Source organism: Oncorhynchus gorbuscha, linkage group LG01, assembly GCF_021184085.1.
Source record: "Oncorhynchus gorbuscha isolate QuinsamMale2020 ecotype Even-year linkage group LG01, OgorEven_v1.0, whole genome shotgun sequence".
Taxonomy (NCBI): Eukaryota; Metazoa; Chordata; class Actinopteri; order Salmoniformes; family Salmonidae; genus Oncorhynchus; species Oncorhynchus gorbuscha.
Window position 1 is genome coordinate 25869231 of NC_060173.1, and position 22594 is coordinate 25891824.

General features: G+C 43.4%; 1 protein-coding gene across 4 annotated transcripts in view; it reads right to left on the reverse strand.

Annotated features, from left to right (window-relative positions):
* LOC124035451 (casein kinase I-like) overlaps positions 1–22594 on the reverse strand; it is a 65407-nt gene that overhangs the window by 37316 nt on the left and 5497 nt on the right. For all 4 annotated transcript variants that reach the window (XM_046348925.1, XM_046348912.1, XM_046348919.1 and 1 more), the window contains exons 2-4: positions 20313–20652; positions 16436–16476; positions 14310–14379 (exon numbers count right to left, since the gene is read on the reverse strand). In XM_046348925.1, the coding sequence (XP_046204881.1) occupies positions 14310–14379; positions 16436–16476; positions 20313–20490 (289 nt within the window). In that variant the 5' untranslated portion in view covers positions 20491–20652. The remainder of the gene's footprint in view (positions 1–14309; positions 14380–16435; positions 16477–20312; positions 20653–22594) is intronic.

Sequence of the window (22594 nt, forward strand, 5' to 3'; positions counted from 1 at the left end):
GTCAACTATGTGTCTGTCTATCCCTGTTCTCTCCTCTCTGCACAGACCATACAAACGCTCCACACCGCGTGGCCGCGGCCACCCTAATCTGGTGGTCCCAGCGCGCACGACCCACGTGGAGTTCCAGGTCTCCGGTAGCCTCTGGAACTGCCGATCTGCGGCCAACAAGGCAGAGTTCATCTCAGCCTATGCCTCCCTCCAGTCCCTCGACTTCTTGGCACTGACGGAAACATGGATCACCACAGACAACACTGCTACTCCTACTGCTCTCTCTTCGTCCGCCCACGTGTTCTCGCACACCCCGAGAGCGTCTGGTCAGCGGGGTGGTGGCACCGGGATCCTCATCTCTCCCAAGTGGTCATTCTCTCTTTCTCCCCTTACCCATCTGTCTATCGCCTCCTTTGAATTCCATGCTGTCACAGTTACCAGCCCTTTCAAGCTTAACATCCTTATCATTTATCGCCCTCCAGGTTCCCTCGGAGAGTTCATCAATGAGCTTGATGCCTTGATAAGCTCCTTTCCTGAGGACGGCTCACCTCTCACAGTTCTGGGCGACTTTAACCTCCCCACGTCTACCTTTGACTCATTCCTCTCTGCCTCCTTCCCACTCCTCTCCTCTTTTGACCTCACCCTCTCACCTTCTCCCCCTACTCACAAGGCAGGCAATACGCTCGACCTCATCTTTACTAGATGCTGTTCTTCCACTAACCTCATTGCAACTCCCCTCCAAGTCTCCGACCATCATCCAACACCTCCCACACTGCCCCTACTCTGATGGTATCGCGCCGTCCCAACCTTCGCTCTCTCTCCCCCGCTACTCTCTCCTCTTCCATCCTATCATCTCTTCCCTCTGCTCAAACCTTGTCCAACCTATCTCCTGATTCTGCCTCAACCCTCCTCTCCTCCCTTTCTGCATCCTTTGACTCTCTATGTCCCCTATCCTCCAGGCCGGCTCGGTCCTCCCCTCCCGCTCCGTGGCTCGACGACTCATTGCGAGCTCACAGAACAGGGCTCCGGGCAGCCGAGCAGAAATGGAGGAAAACTCGCCTCCCCGCGGACCTGGCATCCTTTCACTCCCTCTCTACATTTTCCTCCTCTGTCTCTGCTGCTAAAGCCACTTTCTACCACTCTAAATTCCAAGCATCTGCCTCTAACCCTAGGAAGCTCTTTGCCACCTTCTCCTCCCTCCTGAATCCCCCCCCTCCTCCCTCTCTGCAGATGACTTCGTCAACCATTTTGAAAAGAAGGTCGACGACATCCGATCCTCGTTTGCTAAGTCAAACGACACCGCTGGTTCTGCTCACACTGCCCTACCCTGTGCTCTGACCTCTTTCTCCCCTCTCTCTCCAGATGAAATCTTGCGTCTTGTGACGGCCGGCCGCCCAACAACCTGCCCGCTTGACCCTATCCCCTCCTCTCTTCTCCAGAACATTTCCGGAGACCTTCTCCCTTACCTCACCTCGCTCATCAACTCATCCCTGACCGCTGGCTACGTCCCTTCCGTCTTCAAGAGAGCGAGAGTTGCACCCCTTCTGAAAAAACCTACACTCGATCCCTCCGATGTCAACAACTACAGACCAGTATCCCTTCTTTCTTTTCTCTCCAAAACTCTTGAACGTGCCGTCCTTGGCCAGCTCTCCCGCTATCTCTCTCTGAATGACCTTCTTGATCCAAATCAGTCAGGTTTCAAGACTAGTCATTCAACTGAGACTGCTCTTCTCTGTATCACGGAGGCCTCACACAGGAAGCGGCGCAGGTCCTAATCCAGGCACTTGTCATCTCCCGTCTGGATTACTGCAACTCGCTGTTGGCTGGGCTCCCTGCCTGTGCCATTAAACCCCTACAACTCATCCAGAACGCCGCAGCCCGTCTGGTGTTCAACCTTCCCAAGTTCTCGCACGTCACCTCGCTCCTCCGCTCTCTCCACTGGCTTCCAGTTGAAGCTTGCATCCGCTACAAGACCATGGTGCTTGCCTACGGAGCTGTGAGGGGAACGGCACCTCAGTACCTCCAGGCTCTGATCAGGCACCCTACACCCAAACAAGGGCACTGCGTTCATCCACCTCTGGCCTGCTCGCCTCCCTACCACTGAGGAAGTACAGTTCCCGCTCAGCCCAGTCAAAACTGTTAGCTGCTCTGGCCCCCCCAATGGTGGAACAAACTCCCTCACGACGCCAGGACAGCGGAGTCGATCTCCACCTTCCGGAGACACCTGAAACCCCACCTCTTTAAGGAATACCTAGGATAGGATAAGTAATCCTTCTCACCCCCCCCCCCCCTTTAAGATTTAGATGCACTATTGTAAAGTGACTGTTCCACTGGATGTCATAAGGTGAATGCACCAATTTGTAAGTCGCTCTGGATAAGAGCGTCTGCTAAATGACTTAAATGTAAATGTAAATGCCAAGGACCGCACAACATGCTATCACAATACTTGTGTCGATACGATATGTATTTCGATTCTCAAAGTATTGCAATTCAATGTTCCAAACATATTGCTCACCATGCCTGCTGCAGAGGGAGAACAGAAAGCGATGAGAAAAATCAGTCAAGGAAATAAGTGCTGAAAACATGTTGGCTCACCATTTATAAAGATGGAGAAAAAGTTATAGGATGAACAATACCAGAGTTTTGGCATAGGAATTTTCAATTCTCCCCGACTGTTTAGCTGACTCTGTATTACAAATGTCACTGATGTTCCCATTGATGAATTTATCAGTTCATTGATATGACACTTGCTTAGCCAACACTACCCAAGAGGAAATTACCTCAACCCACTTGTGCAAGACCTTATATTCGAGATCTAAATCTGCTTTCCCCCAGTGCTTACAGTAACAATATGTGTAAACACTGCTTCTTTCAATGGCTTGCATGGGAAGCTGTGTCACACCAGACTGCATTTCCTGTAGCAGGTTATCGTTTTTAGTCATGAATCTTGTTCTGAAGGCAGGTCTGCAGACCACTAGCTGGCACAGCCAAAGTCATGAAATCAGATTTTAAAACTAACCACACGGCTAAGCGGAATGCCTAACCACTAATCTTGGATTAAAGAGAAAAAAAAACTTTTGTTTCCATGAATTGGTACAATATAACCAGTTTAGACGTCAACATGCCCTCTGTTTTCAGCGAATGGGGTAGGGGGGGTCAAACAGAAAGCAGTCATCCTATATAGAACTGGAATAATATTCTGAAAAAGTGATCACCATCACCAGACTTATAAAAATATTTTAAAAACACATAAAACTACAGCCATATAATTATGTCAGACTTTAATAAAAACATTTTGTGTGGTTTGTAAAATAGCACTTACTGTTAAAGGGAAGCGAAAGCAGTCTCAGCAGTGTATTCAGTGAGACGTCATGGCAACATGTCGCCTCCCGCAGAGGTTCTGCAGGTGTCTCATCAACACCACAGGACCAGTGCTACTTTCTGCATCTGAGCCCGAGACTCAAAGACGAGTCGAGCGACACAAGTGTGTAGCAAATTGACTGAGGTGTCTGTGTGAGGGAGAGACTAATGTATGTGTGTATGAGAGAGAAAGATCAAGCTCATTCACAAGCAATACTTTACACCTGCAAAACATTACCAAAGCCTTGAAAGCCTAAATATTGTGGAGCAATCTAATGTCTTGAGATTCAGGTAGTATGTGTGAGTAACTTGAAAGAGGACAGCACTCACACACACTAGGGCTGCACAATATTATTTAAAAAAAAAAAAATCTAACTGCGATTTAAAATCTCATATATATAGATTTTAAATATATAAATAAAGGAAACCCTTGAGTAAATGAGGGATACAAAGTTTTTCTTAAATCTACATATCCTCATTTACTCAAGTGTTTCCTTTATTTTGGCAGTTACCTGTAGAACGGACGAAGAAGTATAGCTTGAGTCACAGGAAAATGGAATATAATGTTGGGGATAAAGTTTGGAATGACAATTTAATGTGTACAACATCTAAAGATCTGCATCACTATTACCAAAAGGACGTATTTGGGTGTTTTTGAAGCCTTTGTTAATGTTTTTTCGGGGCCTCCATACTACACAACAAGGATGAGGAAGTGATTTCCTGTTTGGGGTAAATTTCTCAAAAACATGTGTATAAAAACAAAAAGGTGTCTGGACCCATTGATAACGTTCAATTTACATCAAAACGTTTGATTTGGTTGTACATTTTTTTTTTTTTACTTCTACTTTAAAGTGGATCTAACAGCAAGGAGGGGGAACTTTTCTGGTTGAGTGAGGGGCAAGGCTTGCTCTATGTGGGAAGCAGTTGCAAGAGGAGAAAAAAAAAAGAGTATATTTTCAAATCGGACGTTACACATGCGACTGTGGCGTTTCAAAACTATTTAATGCAATATGAAATTCTTGCAAAATGGATATTGCACGTCAATATTGAGATTTCGATGTGAATTTGATTAATTGTGCAGCCCTAACATACACCCAGTGCAATTGATTACTATTGAGTGCCTTCAACCTGTCAGACACTGAGGCCCGGTGAAATTTCCAAAACAGAAGAGCTTGGTAATTCTTTCATGTGACAATTAAAGGGTTGGAATCATTAGTTTTTACACACCAAATTAACACAGTGTAGTAAAATACTTAGTAATTTAGGTAACCAGATTGTTACTACAACTATGACTACAAAGTTGTGTTTTGGGGGTTTTACATATTTAACTTATTTCCAAATACCCTCTAAACTTGTTTACGTGTTGCTGTGCGTTTTGTTGCCAACCTTACTTTGCTACTTAACAACTTTACGGTTTTTACTTTTTAATTACCGTTTATATTTTTGGTTTTTCCCCTCACTCAACCTTTTTTCTTTCAACTTTTTCATTCCGGACGCTTTATCTGGATGTGGGTCACATGATGCCTTCTAATTGCAGTCGCTGTACTCATAATATACAGGAGAACGATAGTCTTCCGGCGAGGATAGCAGTGCTGCATGCCCAGCCTCAGACGCAATCATTAGGCAAGGGTAATTTCAGTGTAGGAAAGGATGAAACAGCGTCTGCCACCAGTAAGTACAGATAGTAACGTTAGTATAAATCCCCTCGCACGGTCCCCGCAGCCAGACAACTTACTCATGGTTTCTGGAGGAAAATGGTGTAGGAATGCTCAACCGGTGTCGCTCATTCAGCCGACAGAAACTTTCAACTGCCCCCCATTAAGCAACGGTCAGAGGCCGAGCCTTCTCGTCTCTACTCCTCCCGTTACGGGGTCTGAGACGCCAAAGCTTCCCACCATTAGCTCTGACAAATTGAAAACCCTAGTCATTGGCGACTCCAGTCAAAGGTCACCAAGTGCAACATATCTTTCTAGCTGATTTACATGCTGAAGCTATGTCGGCATCGCGTAATTGTCGATGGCCCCCTCCCAGTTAGGGAGGAGTGATGAGCTCTACAGCAGAGTCTCACAACTCAATCGCTGGTTGAAAGCGGTTTTCTTCCCCTCCCAAAAGATTTGTAGGTAATTGGCCCTCTTTCTGGGACTCAACCACAAACAGGACCAAGCCTGACCTGCTGAGGAGTGACGGACTCCATCCTAGCTGGAGGGGTGCTCTCATCTTATCTACCAACATAGACAGGGCTCTAAATCCTCTAGCTCCACAATGAAATAGGGTGCAGGACAGGCAGCAGGCTGTTAGCCAACCTGCCAGCTTAGTGTAGTCTGCCACGAGCAGTCAGTGTAGTCAGCTCAGCTATCCCCTTTGACACTGTGTCTGTGCCTCAATCTAGGTTGGGTAAAACTAAACATGGCAGTGTTCCCCTTAGTAATCTCACAAGGATAAAGACCTCCATTCCTGTCATTATTGAAAGAGATCATGATACCTCACATCTCAAAATAGGGCTACTTAATGTTAGATCCCTTACTTCAAAAGGCAATTATAGTCAATAATCACTGATCATAATCTGGATGTGATTAGCCTGACTGAAACATGGTTTAAGCCCAATTAATTTACTGTGTTAAATGAGGCCTCACCTCCTGGTTACACTAGTGACCATATCCCCCGTGCATCCCGCAAAGGCGGAGGTGTTGCTAACATTTACTATAGCAAATTTCAATAAATGAAATTTAAAAAATAAGTTTTGGTCTTTTGAGCTTCTAGCTATGAAATCTATGCAGCCTACTCAATCACTTTTTTATAGCTACAGGCCTCATGGGCCATATACAGCATTCCTCATAGAGTTCCCGGAATTCCTATCGGACCTTGTAGTCATAGCAGATATTCTAATTTTTGGTGACTTTAATATTCACATGGTAAAGTCTACAGACTCACTCCAAAAGGATTTTGGATCCATCATTGACTCAGTGGGTTTTGTCCAACATGTCTCTGGACCTACTCACTGTCAGTCATACTCTGGACCTAGTTTTGTCCCATGGAATAAATGTTGTGGATTTGAATGTTTTTCCTCATAATCCTGGACTATCGGACCACCATTTTATTAGGTTTGCAATTGCAACAAATAATCTGCTCAGACCCCAACCAAGGAGCATCAAAAGTTGTGCTATAAATTCACAGACAACAAAGATTCCTTGATGTCCTTCCAGACTCCCTCTGTCTACCCAAGGACGCCAGATGACAAAAATCAGTGAACCACCCAACTGAGGAAGTAAATTTAACCTTGCGCAATACCCTAGATGCAGTTGCACCCCTAAAAACATTTCTCATAAGAAACTTGCTCCCTGTGTTACCTAAGTATGCTTATGTGGGAAAAAGTTACTTGGGGCCCAGAGAGGGGAGAGGTCAGGTTTGTCTTATCTGTGAATGTGTCTGTAACTATTCCTAAACCATGTGAAGGGATGGTGTGATTAATGGGGAAACAGTTAGTTGGCTCCACAATGTCTGTGTACCAGTCACTCCTCTCCGTGATCTTGTCCAGAAGGGGTTGTATTTTTGATGAGTGTATCTAGAATTGACAATTGATATATGCCATTGGATGAGGTAATGTTTTGGTACTGTTGTACCAAGAACGAGAAGTAGAACCTCGTCTAAGAGAGCAAACTGAACAAAAATGTATAGCTAATGCTGTCTGGCTATGGGATACTCCTTTTTCAAGTAAATATTCCTTTGTGTAATGTTCCTAAGAGCTGTTATTCATCATGTGAGTTTTGATGGGTGTGTCTTGGCTATAAATTATACTAAGAACTGTTTTGTAAGTACTCTCAGAATGAATTTATAGACACTGAATTGATCTGAGAGTCACAGGGCTATGGTGAAGCTCATATAATTAAAGATGGACTTTATGATAACTCTGACCTGTGTGTGGTTTGCTCTCATGATTTGGTAATACAGGTCATTTCCACGACACCTGGTATACAGAAAATACCCGAGCTCTGAAGCAAGCTTCCAGAAAATTGAAACGTAAATGGCGCCACACCAAACTGGAAGTCTTCCGACTAGCTTGGAAAGACAGTACCGTGCAGTATCGAAGAACCCTTACTGCTGCTCGATCATCCTATTTTTCCAACTTAATTTAAGAAAATAAGAACAATCCGAAATTCCTTTTTGATACTGTCGCAAAGCTAACTAAAAAGCGGCAATACCCAAGAGAGAATGGCTTTCACTTCAGCAGTAATAAATTCATGAACTTATTTGAGGAAAAGATCATGATTATTAAGAAAGTAAATTACAGACTCCTCTTTAAATCTGCGTATTCCTTCAAAGCTCAGTTGTCCTGAGTCTGCACAACTCTGCCAGGACCTAGGACCAAGAGAGCCACTCAAGTGTTTTAGTACTATATATCTCTTGACACAATGATGAAAATAATCATGCCTCTAAACCTTCAAGCTGCATACTGGACCCCATTCCAACTAAACTACTGAAAGTGCTGCTTCCTGTGCTTGGCCCTCCTATGTTGAACATAATAAACGGCTCTCTATCCACCGGATGTGTACCAAACTCAATAAAAGTGGCAGTAATAAAGCCTCTTGAAAAAGCCAAACCTTGACCCAGAAAATATTTTTTTAAACATCGACCTATATCGAATCTCCCATTCCTCTCAAAAATTTAGAAAAGGCTGTTGCCTTCCGGAAGACAAACATTGTATACGAAATGCTTCAGTCTGGTTTTAGACGCCATCATAGCACTGAGAGTGCACTTGTTAAGGTGGTAAATTACCTTTAAAATGGCATCAGACCGAGGCTTTGCATCTGTCCTCGTGCTCCTAGACCTTAGTGCTGCTTTTGATACCATCGATCACCACATTCTTTTGGAGAGATTGGAAACGCAAATTGGTCTACACGGACAAGTTCTGGCCTAGTTTAGATCTTATCTGTCGGAAAGATATCAGTTTGTCTCGGTGGATGGTTTGTCCTCTGACAAATCAACTGTAAATTTTGGTGTTCCTCAAGGATCCGTTTTAGGACCACTGTTGTTTTCACTATATATTTTACCTCTTGGGGATGTCATTCGAAAACAATGTTAACTTTCACTGCTATGCGCATGACACACAGCTGTACATTTCAATGAAACATGGTGAAGCCCCAAAATTGCCCTTGCTGGAAGCATGAGTTTCAGACATAAGGAAGTGGATGGCAGCAAACGTTCTACTTTTAAACTCGGAAAAAACAGAGATGCTTGTTCTAGGTCCCAAGAAACAAAGAGATCTTCTGTTGAATCTGACAATTAATATTAATGGTTGTACAGTCGTCTCAAATAAAACTGAAGGACCTCTGCGTTACTCTGGACCCTGATCTCTTTTGACGAACATATCAAGATTGTTTCAAGGACAGCTTTTTTCCATCTACGTAACATTGCAAAAATCAGAAACTTTCTATCCAAAAATGATGCAGAAAAATTAATCCATGCTTTTGTTACTTCTAGGTTAGACTACTGCAATGCTCTACTTTCCGACTACCTGGATAAAGCACTAAATAAACTTCAGTGCTGAATACGGCTGCTAGAATCCTTAATAGAACCAACAAATTTGATCATATTACTCCAGTGCTAGCCTCCCTACACTGGCTTCCTGTCAAGGCAAGGGCTGATTTCAAGGTTTAACCGCTAACCTACAAAGCATTACATGGGCTTGCTCCTACCGCTCTCTCGGATTTGGTCCTGCCATAGATACCTGCAGGTACGCAGGCCTCCTAATTGTGCCTAGAATTTCTAAGCAAACAGCTGGAGGCAGGGCTTTCTCCTATAGAGCTCCATTTTTATGGAATGGTCTGCCTACCCATGTGAGAGACGCAAACTCGGGCTCAACCTTTAAGTCTTTACTGAAGATTCATCTCTTCAATGGGTCATATGATCGAGTGTAGTCTGGCCCAGGAGTGTGAAGGTGAACGGAAAGGCTCTGGAGCAACGAACCGCCCTTGCTGTCTCTGCCTGGCCGGTTCCCCTCTTTCCACTGGGATTCTCTGCCTCTAACCCTCTAATTCCCTCTTTCTTTCTCTCTCGGAGGATCTGAGCCCTAGGACCATGCCTCAGGACTACCTGGCATGATGACTCCTTGCTGTCGCCAGTCCACCTGGCCGTGCTGCTGCTCCAGTTTCAACTGTTCTGCCTGTGATTATTATTATTTGACCATGCTGGTCATTTATGAACATTTGAACATCTTGGCCATGTTCTGTTACAATCTCCACCCGGCACAGCCAGAAGCGGACTGGCCACCCCTCATAGTTTTGATAGCCTTTAGCCGCACCCTCATACTACTCCTCCTATGTTCCGCGGGTGATGTGGAGGTAAACCCAGGCCCTGCATGTCCCCAGGCACCCTCATTTGTTGACTTCTGTGATCGAAAAAGCCTTGGTTTCATGCATGTCAACATCAGAAGCCTCCTCCCTAAGTTTGTTTTACTCACTGCTTTAGCACACTCTGCTAATCCTTGCCGTGTCTGAATCCTGGCTCAGGAAGGCCACCAAAAATTCTGAAATTTCCATACCCAACTATAACATTTTCCGTCAAGATAGAACTGTCAAAGGGGGAGGAGTTGCAGTCTACTGCAGAGATAGCCTGCAAAGTAATGTCATACTTTCCAGGTCCATACTCAAACAGTTCGAACTACTCATTTTAAAAATTACTCTCCAGAAATAAGTCTCTCACTGTTGCCGCCTGCTACAGACTCCCCTCAGCTCCCAGCTGTGCCCTGGACACCATTTGTGAATTGATTGTCCCCCATCTAGCTTCAGAGTTTGTTCTGTTAGGTGACCTAAACTGGGATATGCTTAACATCCCCGGCAGTCCTACAATCTAAGCTAGATGCCCTGAATCTCACACAAATCATCAAGGAACCCACCAGGTACAACCCTAAATCTGTAAACAAGGGCACCCTCAGACGTCAACCTGAGCAACTGGCCCTCCAAATACACCTCCGCTGTCTTCAACCAGGATCTCAGCGATCACTGCCTCATTGCCTGTATCCGCTACAGATCCGCAGTCAAACGACCACCCCTCATCACTGTCAAACGCTCCCTAAAACACTTCTGTGAGCAGGCCTTTCTAATCGACCTGGCCCGGGTATCCTGGAATGATATTGACCTCATCCCGTCAGTTGAGGATGCCTGTTCATTCTTTAAAAGTAATTCCTCACCATTTTAGATAAGCATGCTCAGTTCAAAAAATGCAGAACAAAGAACAGATATAGCACTTGGTTCACTCCAGACCTGACTGCCCTCGACCAGCACAAAAACATCCTGTGGCGGACTGCAATAGCATCGAATAGTCCCTGCGATATGCAACTGTTCAGGGAAGTCAGGAACCAATACACGCAGTCAGGAAAGCAAAGGCCAGCTTCTTCAGGCAGAAATTTGCATCCTGTAGCTCTAACTCCAAAAAGTTCTGGGACACTGAAGTCCATGGAGAACAAAAGCACCTCCTCCCAGCTGCCCACTGTGCTGAGGCGAGGTAACACGGTCACCACCGACAAATCCATGATTATCGAAAACTTCAACAAGCATTTCTCAACAGCTGGCCATGCCTTCCGCCTGGCTACTCCAACCTCGGCCAACAGCTCCGCCCCCCCGCAGCTACTCTCCCAAGCCTCTCCAGGTTCTCCTTTACCCAAATCCAGATAGCAGATGTTCTGAAAGAGCTGCAAAACCTGGACCCATACAAATCAGCTGGGCTTGACAATCTGGACCCTCTATTTCTGAAACTATCCGCCGCCATTGTCGCAACCCCTATTACCCACCTGTTCAACCTCTCATATGGTCTGAGATCCCCAAGGATTGGAAATCTGCCGCAGTTATCCCTCTTCAAAAGGGGGAGACACCCTGGACCCAAACTGTTACAGACCTATATCCATCCTGCCCTGCCCATCTAAGGTCTTCGAAAGCCAAGTCAACAAACAGGTCACTGACCATCTCGAATCCCACCGTACCTTCTCCGCTGTGCAATCTGGTTTCCGAGTAGGTCACGGGTGCACCTCAGCCACGCTCAAGGTACTAAAAGATATCATAGCCGCCATCGATAAAAGACAGTACTGTGCAGCCGTCTTCGTCGACCTGGCCAAGGCTTTCGACTCTGTTAATCACCATATTCGTTTTTTTCTGATGACTGCCTTGCCTGGTTCACCAACTACTTTGCAGACAGAGTTCAGTGTGTCAAATCGGAGGGCATGCTGTCCAGTCCTCTGGCAGTCTATGGGGGTGCCACAGGGTTAAATTCTCGGGTCGACTCTTTTTTCTGTATATATATCAATGATGTTGCTCTTGCTGCGGGCGATTCCCTGATCCACCTCTACGCAAATCACACCATACTGTATACATCTGGCCCTTCTTTGGACACTGTGCTATCTAACCTCCAAACGAGCTTCAATGCCATACAACACTCCTTCCGTGGCCTCCAACTGCTCTTAAACGCTAGTAAAACCAAATGCATGCTTTTCAACCGTTCGCTGCCGTTCGCTGCCTGCACCCGCACGCCCGACTAGCATCACCACCCTGGATGGTTCCGACCCAGAATATGTGGACATCTATAAGTACCTAGGAGTCTGGCTAGACTGTAAACTCTCCTTCCAGACAGATATCAAACATCTCCAATCAAAAATCAAATCGGCTTTCTATTCAACAAAGCCTCCTTCACTCATGCCGCCAAACTTACCCTAGTAAAACTGACTATCCTACCGATCCTCGACTTCGGCGATGTCATCTACAAAATAGCTTCCAATGCTCTACTCAGCAAACTGGATGCAGTTTATCAGTGCCATCCGTTTTGTTACTAAAGCACCTTATACCACCCACCACTGCAACCTATATGCTCTAGTCGGCTGGCCCTCGCTACATATTCGTCGCCAGACCCACTGGCTCCAGGTCATCTACAAGCCATGCTAGGTAAAGCTCTGCCTTATCTCAGTTCACTGGTCACGATGGCAACACCAACCCGTAGCACGCGCTCCAGCAGGTGTATCTCACTGATCATCCCTAAAGCCAACACCTCATTTGGCCGCCTTCCGTTCCAGTTCTCTGCTGCCTGTGACTGGAACGAATTGTATATCCCTCACCAACTTCAAACATCTGCTATCTGAGCAGCTAACCGATCGCTGCAGCTGTACATAGTCTATCGGTAAATAGCCCACCCAATTTTACCTACCTCATCCCCATACTGTTTATATTTATTTACTTTTCTGCTCTTTTGCACACCAATATCTCTACCTGTACATGATCATTTATCACTTCAGTGTTAATCTGCAATATTGTAATTATTCGCCTACCTCATGCCTTTTGCACACAATGTATATAGACTCTTTTCTACTGTGTTATTGACTTGTTAATTGTTTACTCCATGTGTAACTCTGTGTTGTCTGTTCACACTGCTATGCTTCATCTTGGCCAGGTCGCAGTTGCAAATGAGAACTTGTTCTCAACTAGCCTACCTGGTTAAATAAAGATTTTTTAAAAATGCCTGGTTCCTCGCTAGGTTTCTTCCTAGGTTTTGGCCTTTCTAGGGAGTTTTTCCTAGCCACCGTGCTTCTACAACTGCATTGCTTGCTGTTTGGGGTTTTAGGCTGGGTTTCTGTACAGCACTTTGAGATATCAGCTGATGTACGAAGGGCTATACAAATGCATTTGATTTTATTTAAACTAACCACAATGCAATATTTCGCAATGTCATATGGAAAATCTACTCTGCGTTAGCTAGCTCGAGCTGGTTAACGTTAGCCACTAGCCATTCAGTGTGTGTTGGCATTGGTGAGCTACAATCCACCAATCACGAAGAGGTGCGATCTAAACAAGCAATCAGATACCCCACATGTGGGGGCCGCGTGATCTCCGTGAAGTAGGCTACCTGAGTTTTTCAACCTTGGGCTTAGTACTAGTATGCTACAGTAGCTGACCGACTGTGCTGTTGTGATCATTACCATCTGCCTGGAGTCTTCCTTCAATTGTCGTTGTTTACTCTTCCCCTTTGCCGTCTCTTGGACTATTGCCTCACTATATTGGATTAGCGGTCTCTCCCTCGGTCGGTGAAACGGCATCTCCCTCTGTAGGGCCTCTTTCCTTGGTAGCTAATGCAACTGTCAAGTCTTGCCTCAATTAACTTTTTTTGCTGTGTTCCGTGGGTTCCTGCCTGTGCTAGAGTAGTTTGCGTTGTTCTCTGGCTCATTACTGAGCTATGTCGACTGTGGTGGTTGGCTAGCTAGACAAGTTAGCTGGGTATGCTGGATAGCAGGCTAAAATAATTCAATTTTGCTGGCTAGCCAAAAGAACTGCATATATCTGTAACATTATTTGATAACTGGTTAGATGGCGTTATGCATTTCCAAAGCGTCGGCTTACTTTAATGTAGCTGTAAGCTAGGTGTTGATAGCAAATGGCTGACTCATGCAGTGCTAATGTAACGCAAGAAGGCTGCTAGGGCTAACGTTAGCAGGCTAGTAGGGCTAATGTTAGCAGGATAGATGGCTAGCAACACGGTAAGCTGATTTGTAACAATATTTGTAAAGTATTTGCTTGCAAGTTGGCTGAAAATTAAATTGAAACCAGTAGTCATGACGGCAAATGATTGTTTATTTGAAGTTACACATTTGAAGTTATTTCTGTTGGCGTTTACAATTTAGGGAATAGGCTGGCTTTACCAGTACTCTCAAATTGCATCACAGCTCGCAAATATAATTTCTGGCATGACTTCGGCATTCTGATCGATTGCATGTAATAACTAAAAAAAATAGAAGGTGTAACTTTGCATTGGGACTTCTGATGAGTATATTAATGTAACATATGGATTTGTGTCTATGCTACCTACCCTTTAAGAACGGGCAGTCTTCATACAGAACCTAACCAATCTGAGGTGACCTCAAGTCAGTAGGAGTTATCAATGAGACGGAAAAGAGTAAGAGGATGGAGATAGAAGAGTGGAGGTCTTACCTGTGCTGCCTAATGTTTTGTAAAACCGGTACTCCAAATGCAGCTGTGGTGCCCTTGATTTGATTGGTTCCTGGAAGAATAATACAAAAAGGAAACACTTCATTTGAAGGTGGGCTTTTCATTCACTACACAATATGAATTACACCTACAATAAATATGAAAATTAAATTAATTATCATTCAAACAAACTACTTTCAAATTAAGGTTCAGAAATTCATTAATTAGCATGTAATTGACTATTCAAATAAATATTTTTTAAATAAAATATATCATGATTTTGATAGCTGCTCATTGGGTCAATTCACTTTAGAAAGAGGATAATCTCATGAGGGAAATAATCAGAAATAAGGCTTGGGTGGTATACCGGGGTATTTGAAAATAGCAACGGGATGGTTTTTCCATACGGTTTCCATACGGACTTGTTTTTTTTCCCCCCAGTACATCTCTTTAAGTAAATACCTGCAGTCAACTTGTGCAATGCATTAGCAGATGAAGCAGATTGCATTCTTCATTTCACAAGTCACATTATGAAGCTTAAGTATAGGGCGGCGCTAAATTGGCCCTGCGTTGTCCCGGTTAAGGGAGGGTTTGGCCGGGGTAAGCAGTCATCGTAAAAAAAATATTTAAATGTACATTCATTTTTATTTCACCAGGTAGGCCCAGTTGAGAACAAGTTCTCATTTACAACTGCGACCTGACCAAGATAAAGCAAATAAATGTTTTTTTAAATAATTTAAAATTGTAAAATAAGAATTTGTTCTTAACCGACTTGCCCAGCTAAATAACGGTTAAATAAAATAAATTAAGTAGCTCCCCAGAACAGCTGAGCCAGTCACGTTTGTTTGTCAATAGCACAATGGGAGAACGCGGGAGCAGGTCCAGCAGTGTACTGACAGGGGTCGTGTTTTTTATTGAAAGTCCGTTTTTTTCTTCTTCAATAGAGTGATCAGGATCATGCAACTACAGTTTTCCTTCACAGAAGATACATTAGTGCAACTCATTCAGCAGAAAACAGCTTTATTTTCATCAGATGACTACAGAAGTGCAACGCTATTTGAAATGGCAGCCACAAGTAATTACAAAGAAAATGCAAGGTAATTTTTGCAAAAACGATGCATGGCCATCATATTTCTAATGTTAAGGCCTATCATAGAAAGAATGTAGCCAGCTACATTTCCTAATGTTTTATTTATTTAAAATCAGCTCATCTTGCATTTTACCAAAGAAGAATACGAGAAAAGTACTGGAAAACAGTAGCTACCCACCAGTCAGAGCACTGTCTGCTAATAGAATGCCCATTTTGTGAATTCTCAGAGTATAGAAGCGCAACTGAAGCACAAAATTAGTCGGATGCCGAGCAGAAATTACAACAAGTAGTATTTTAGATCTATGCTTACAAAATGCAGAAAGGTATTTGTTATGCATTTGATATATTTTTCCTGCATGAAAAACACAGAACTCTGCGTTAGCAAGTTCAACTCAGGGGTCATGTTATCTTAGTAAGTGACTTTATTAATAAGGTGACGGGGCATCATATTGTGTTAGCTTTCTACCATGTTTGAAAAGTCAAAGCCCTTTGGATAAGTTATTTGTACAGCTGCCACTGTTATCTTGATTTCCTTGTGTTTTTTTCTCCAGTCCGTTCTTGGCCCGTCTGCTCCTCCCCCTCTTCTCCGAGCAGGGGAGGCAGGCCCATTACTCTGCAGACTTCCGACACAGCATGTAGACATGCTGCTCCAGAGGCAGTATTGTTCTTCCTTCAGACAAGCATGCATAGAAACTTTGTTCATTTGCACAATGTCTCTCGTTGAAATCGCCTTGCAAATGTCCAAATTCAACAAAAAAGACATTCGGTAGCTATTACCTACACATCTATAACTTTATGGAGCTGGATTGCCTGTCTTTGCAATTCACTTATTTGTGTTTGCGCTCTTTAGCATATTTAGCTAGCAGCCTATGTGGAAATGGGCTATTACTTGTGCTTATTTTGTTAGCATTCTGGTAAGAGATGCCCAATAGGCTTTCTTGTGTTTTTGGAGCCCCCTTGTGTACTAAATCCCATGGTGAGAGAAGGACAATATTAAAATCAGAATACCGCCCAACCCTAATAAAGGCTCTATACTTACCAATTTTATTGCAACATATTCATTGGTGTAGAGATTTTTACCTGGATAACAAAAAAAAGTTTGGGTAAACAACTTATTTCAAAGAGACGAGATGGCACATCCAGTGCAGCCACCAAGGAATATTTTAGGAGTCTTAAGGAACCATTTAAACTCCCATAGGTCTCAAAGACACATGCTTCACAAATAACAGTGATGACTGAACAAAGCATCTGGAAAGTCAGAGACGTACAACATTCGAATTGGACAGTTGAATTTTTTTTTTACCAGGGGCCACTAATGCACCATTAGGCATCTGCATATGCCTATTGTGCAATGCCATGTATTGCGGTTTGTGAACCCCATCACGTGTAGCCTATCACTGGGTGCATGTCCTGCATAAAACTACCAACTTCAAATTAATGAACAAAGCCAAAGTAATTTTTTCCTCCATTTTCCTCGAATGATCCGTCTCTGATGGTAATAGAGTGAGCAAGGCATACATTCTCTCCTAAGTCAGGGGAAAACAACAATACTCAGCCGCGGGCCGAATTTTGGCGGAGAGGATGGTCGGGGTGCAGGAACACAATAACAATTTTCACACTGTAAATTGGACCACAACTAAGCCCAGAAATAGATTTAGATATCAAAATCGTAATTGTATACCCTAATTACATTGAGACACGATCACATACAATGCCTTAAATACTCACACCCCCCTGACTTATTCCACACTGTTGTGTTACAGCCTGAATTCAAAATTGACTAAATATCACAATGACAAGTTTGCACATTTACTGATATTGAAATGCAGAAATCTAATTTACATAGGTGTTCACACAGTCAATAATTGTAGAATCACCTTTTGCAGCAATTACAGCTGTGAGTCTTTCTGGGTTACTCTCAGAGCCTTGGACACCTGGACTGTGAGACATTTCCCGATTATCATTTTCTAAATGATTCAAGCCTTGTCAAATTGGTTGTTGATCATAGACAACTATTTTCAGATCTTGCCACAGATTTTCAAGTAGCTTTAAGTCAAAACTAACTCAGTCAATCAGGAACATTTCACCATCTTCTTGGAAAGCAACTCCAGTGTAGATTTGGCCTTGTGTTTTAGGTTATTGTCCTGCTGAAAGTTGAATTCATCTCCCAGTGTCTGACAAAGCATTTTGCCTGTGCTTAGCTCCATTCCATTTATTTTTATCCTGAAAAACTCCCATCCTTAATGATCACAAGTATAACCATAACATGATGCAGCCACCACTATGCTTGAAAATATGGAGTGTGGTATGTGTTGTATTGGATTTGCCCCAAACATAATACTTTGCATTCTGAACATAAAGTTAATTTCTTTGCCACATTTTTTGCAGTTTTACTTCAATACCTTACTGCAAACATGATGCATATTTTAGAATATTTTTATTCTGTACAGGCTTCCTTTTAAATCTGTCAATTAGGTTAGTATTGTGGAGTAACTACAATGTTGAGCCATCCTCAGCTCTCCCATCACAGCCATTAATCTCTGTTTAAAAGTTACCACTGGCCTCATGGGAAAATCCGAGCAGTTTCCCTCCTCTCCTGCAACTGAGCTGGGAAGGACACCTGTATCTTTGTAGTGACTGGGTGTATTGACACACCATCCAAAGTGTAATTAATAACTTCACCATGCTCAAAGGGATATTCAATGTCATTCAAAAGCCACATTCAACACTATTATTGCATACAGAGTCTATGCAATTTAAGTGAATTGTTATGCAAATGTTTAATCTTGAATTTATTTAGGCTTGCCATAACAAAGAGGTTGAATACTTGACAAGACATTTCAGCTTTTCTTTGTTAATTAATAATAAAAACAATTCCACTAACATTATGGGGTATTGTGTGTAGGCCAGTGACAAAAATACTTTTAAAATTCAGACTAACAACTAAAAAGTAAAGGGGTGCACACTTTAAGGCATTGTATGTCTCATTCGTGGGAATACTTGGTGAACAGATTTCCTGAATGAAACTCATTTTAGATAAAAGACAAATCACCAGGAACTTGACCCCCAAAAATTAATCCCTCCTATTAATTTAACTCTTTTACTTTGGGGGCCCACAATTTTTTCCCTGGGCTGCCTTTTGCCGACCCCTGCTGTAAGTGATATTGCAATACAAAACGTGTCATCTGAGAGAAGTGCGGCATAAATCCCCTTGCAGGCATGTGAAACTCAGCACGTTTGCGGGGCAAGCTGAGAATGAAAGTGCTGACGCCAACAGTGTGACACTAGGTAGGAAAGTGAGAACAACAAGGCTTGTGTTTGGATGCAATAATCCTGCGCAGAGCAGTGAAATTATATTTGTATGTGTGGGGTAATACATAGGACAGTGGGACAACATTGATAATTGTAGGATTCAAGTAGTTTACTTAAAATACTACATAGTTACATTTTGCATTTTGAAATCGACCACTAATATTTTGAGATTCCTGACTAAAAAGGTCGAAGGTTTAGTGTACACATCATGGAGGCTTATTTTATGGTTAGCACCGGCTCAATGAAGACACCTTGTGACATGTTCTATTCAAAACAAACACAATCCTCTGCTTGAACATAGAGATAGTTCAATGTTGAAATTCCAGCAATTTGTTGTGAGGTCCCTTGATTAACAAAGTAGAATTAGGACGATAAAATGTATCGACACAGACCATACCGATCACTTATCGCAGGAAATTAGCTGATATTGTTCAGCTAGCTGAACTTGTTTAGCTGATATTGTTCATTAAGTGGCCTACACTAGTGAAATGCAAAGTTTGAAATTAGTTCGCTAATATCGGTGATTGTTAATGGGACAATTGATGGCTACAACCAACTACAACTAGTAGTAGTAGTTTAAAGGATCATAAAATTAAAAAAAGAACTGGTGCACATTAAGGTTAGAAACTTAACATTCTATTTATCATTATAACATAAGGAAATGTATCACAATATGGATTTTTGTCCATATCGCCCATTTCTATAACAAAGTAAAAATTTGATTCAATTACGTCAAAAGACAACACAGGACTGAATAACAACTCCCTCCTAAGTCATTAAGTATTTACATAAAATGTTAAGATGTCTTACAACCTGTAGGCTTTTTAAATGTCAGGAGAGTTCAGGCCTTTATTAAATCCCTCAAAAGTGAGTCTCTGAGCCTATGGAACCCAGCCACACTCATGCTGAGTGACAATGCCATAGGCAAACAATAGGCCTCCGAACTTCAGCAGTGCATGCATGGAGGATACCAGAGAAAAGCTATTCTCTCACCCACCCCCTCCCGGACTATTTTCCATGTGGGTGGCAGCAGAGCAGAGGGAAGGCAAATCTTAGTATCTCAACCAGTTTCAGGACAGAGACATTTCAGTACAAACAGTAAAGCCTGAGCTTTCTGGCTATAGCTCAGTCATTTCATATGACTTAATGCTCCTCACTGTCCTACCTGGAGAAGATAGTTATTAGACAACCCAGATATCTTAGATGGAGGTGCAGGGGATAGACATTCAGCTCTAAGTTATTATCCATAATGAAATACATATTTGCTGCCAATGTAATCTGGGTGTCCATTCAGGTGTCTACAGCCATGGCAGATTAGCTGGGGCCTGAACTCATGATGCAGTCATTGCATCCAATTTGATTCATCATGTTGAGATATGATAAGATTAACAGTGTACACAGTTAAGCCCCATGTACAATTTGATAGTGAGGGTGGAGAGGGAACTAGGAATATCAGTGAACAAGGTTTCACATTTCTAAGAGGAGTAGAACACAGTCAAGGCCCAATATTTTCAGCTTTAAACAAATGTTCACACATCCAGTATACTGCATTGTCTTTTTCGAACACCCCAAATATATTATTTAAAGGGTTAGGCTGTTCTTACCTAACTTCAGCTCTCCAAAGTTACCACAGCCGATCTTCTTGCCCACACGGAAGTTGGGCCCCACCATGAGCACTCCGGAGGAGCCTGATCCCGAGGGGCGCGAGTGCCCGCTGCGCCCCTGACCTGCCTTGTTGCTGCGTGCAGGTCTCTCACTCTCTTTCTCCCGTGAGTGCTCCATGGCTCAAGGTGCCACCCAGAGGACTGGAATGGGAGGATGTGCTCCCTGACAGGGGCTGCTCTGCAGCTGAGCAACGGGCCGGGGCAACGGGCTCTGCCTCCGCCCGCCCCGGTCACTGTGACCTTGACATTTGGGTGGGAAGCAAGATCTTTCACAGGTATCCTGGAAACGAGGGGAAAGGAAATGTCAGAAATAGTCTAATTTAATTTTCCTGTTGAGATGAACCATGCAGTGACTAGGTATTGATAACCCATGACAACCCCACAGCAGGATAAAAGAACTCCACAAAAAAATAATATTCTGACCACTTCAACTATATTGTTTACCACAGTATATCTACAGGAGAGTCCTTAAATTATACTTTCAGAATACTTTTTCCCAGAGCACCATGGTATTCCCCAGTTTGACAAGCTTGCTGGACAGTTCAGATGTGCCATCCTGCACTATTCACAAGTTTTTCACATAGGCCACTTTACACAGGCCTAACACTTAACCCCATCCTAGGGCTACATGTTTGCAATATTATTATGTTTTCTGCACACACAAAAATGTAATACATTTAATAATTTAGCAAATTTCAAGAGGTGGCTCCATAAATATTTCATGACTCCCACAGTATCAATTGTCTTCACAACATGTTTGACAGCCATTTCGATACGAATGATATGACTCACAAGACAAATATTACCAAATTCAAAATCAGTCTCATAAATCTCAGATTACATGCAGGGGTTACTTTATCAGCCCCCCCTGCTGTGGCCTGGGTTTATGGCAACACAGGGAACCAACACATTGACTGTAGTACTCACGCTGGTTAAATATTGGACCACTGCTACTCAACTTTTCAAAATGCCTACAAGGCCCTCCCCTGCAGTCCCTTCTACAAATCTGATCACGATTCTATTTTGCTACTCCCTTCCTATAGACAGAAATTCAAACAGGAAGTACCTGTGCTAAGGTTTATTCAACACTGGTCTGACCAAGGAGAGTCCTTGCGTCAATTGTTTTGATCACGCTGACTGTGAAATGTTCCGGGTAGGCTCAGAATAACATTGACGAATACACGGATATGGTGACTGAGTTCATCAGGAAGTGTACTCAAACCAAACCAGAAACAGCGGATAGATGGCAGCATTCGCACAAAACTGAAAGCGCAAACCACCGCATTTAACCATGGCAAGGTGACTGGGAATATGGTCGAATACAAACAGTGTAGTTATTCCCTCCGTAAGGCAATCACAGGCAAAATGTCAGTATAGAGACTAAGTGGAGTCACAATTCAACTGTTAAACCACGAGACTTATGTGGCATGGTCTACAGACAATCCCGGATTACAAAGTGGAAACCAGCCACGTCGTACACCGCCGTCTTGCTTCCGGACAAGCTAAACATCAATTTCGCACGCATCGAGGATAACGCAGTGCCACCGCTGTGGGCTCTCCTTCTCAGTGGCCGACGTGAGTAAGACATTTAAGCGTGTTAACCCTCGCAAGGCTGCCGGCCCTGACGGCATCCCTAGCTGCATCCTCAGAGCGTGTGCAGACTAGCTGGCTGGAGAGTTTACGGACATATTCAATCACTCCCTAGCCCAGTCTGCTGTCCCCACTTGCTTCAAGATGTCCCACCATTGCTTTTATGGGTACAGGAACATAAGGTAACTGAACCTAATGACTATTGCCCCGCAACACTCACTTCTGTCATCATGAAGTGCTTTGAGAGGCTAGTCAAGGATCATATCAGCTCTACTTTACACCCTAGACCCACTTCAATTTGCTTATCACCCCAATAGATCCACAGACGATGCAATAGCCATAACACTGCCCTCTCATCTGGACAAGAGGAATACCTATGTAAGAATGTTGCTCTTTGACTAGAGCTTGGCATTCAACACCATAGTACCCTCCAAGCTCATCATTAAGCTTGAGGCCCTGGGTCTGAACCCCACTGTATGCAACAGGGTCCTGGACTTCCTGATGAGTCTTCCCCAAGTGGTGAAGGTAGGAAACACCCCCCCCCCGTACTCCCTATTCACCCATGACTGTGTGGCCGACGGATGCCTTAAACTCATTGATCAAGTTTGCAGACGACGCAACAGTAGTAGGCC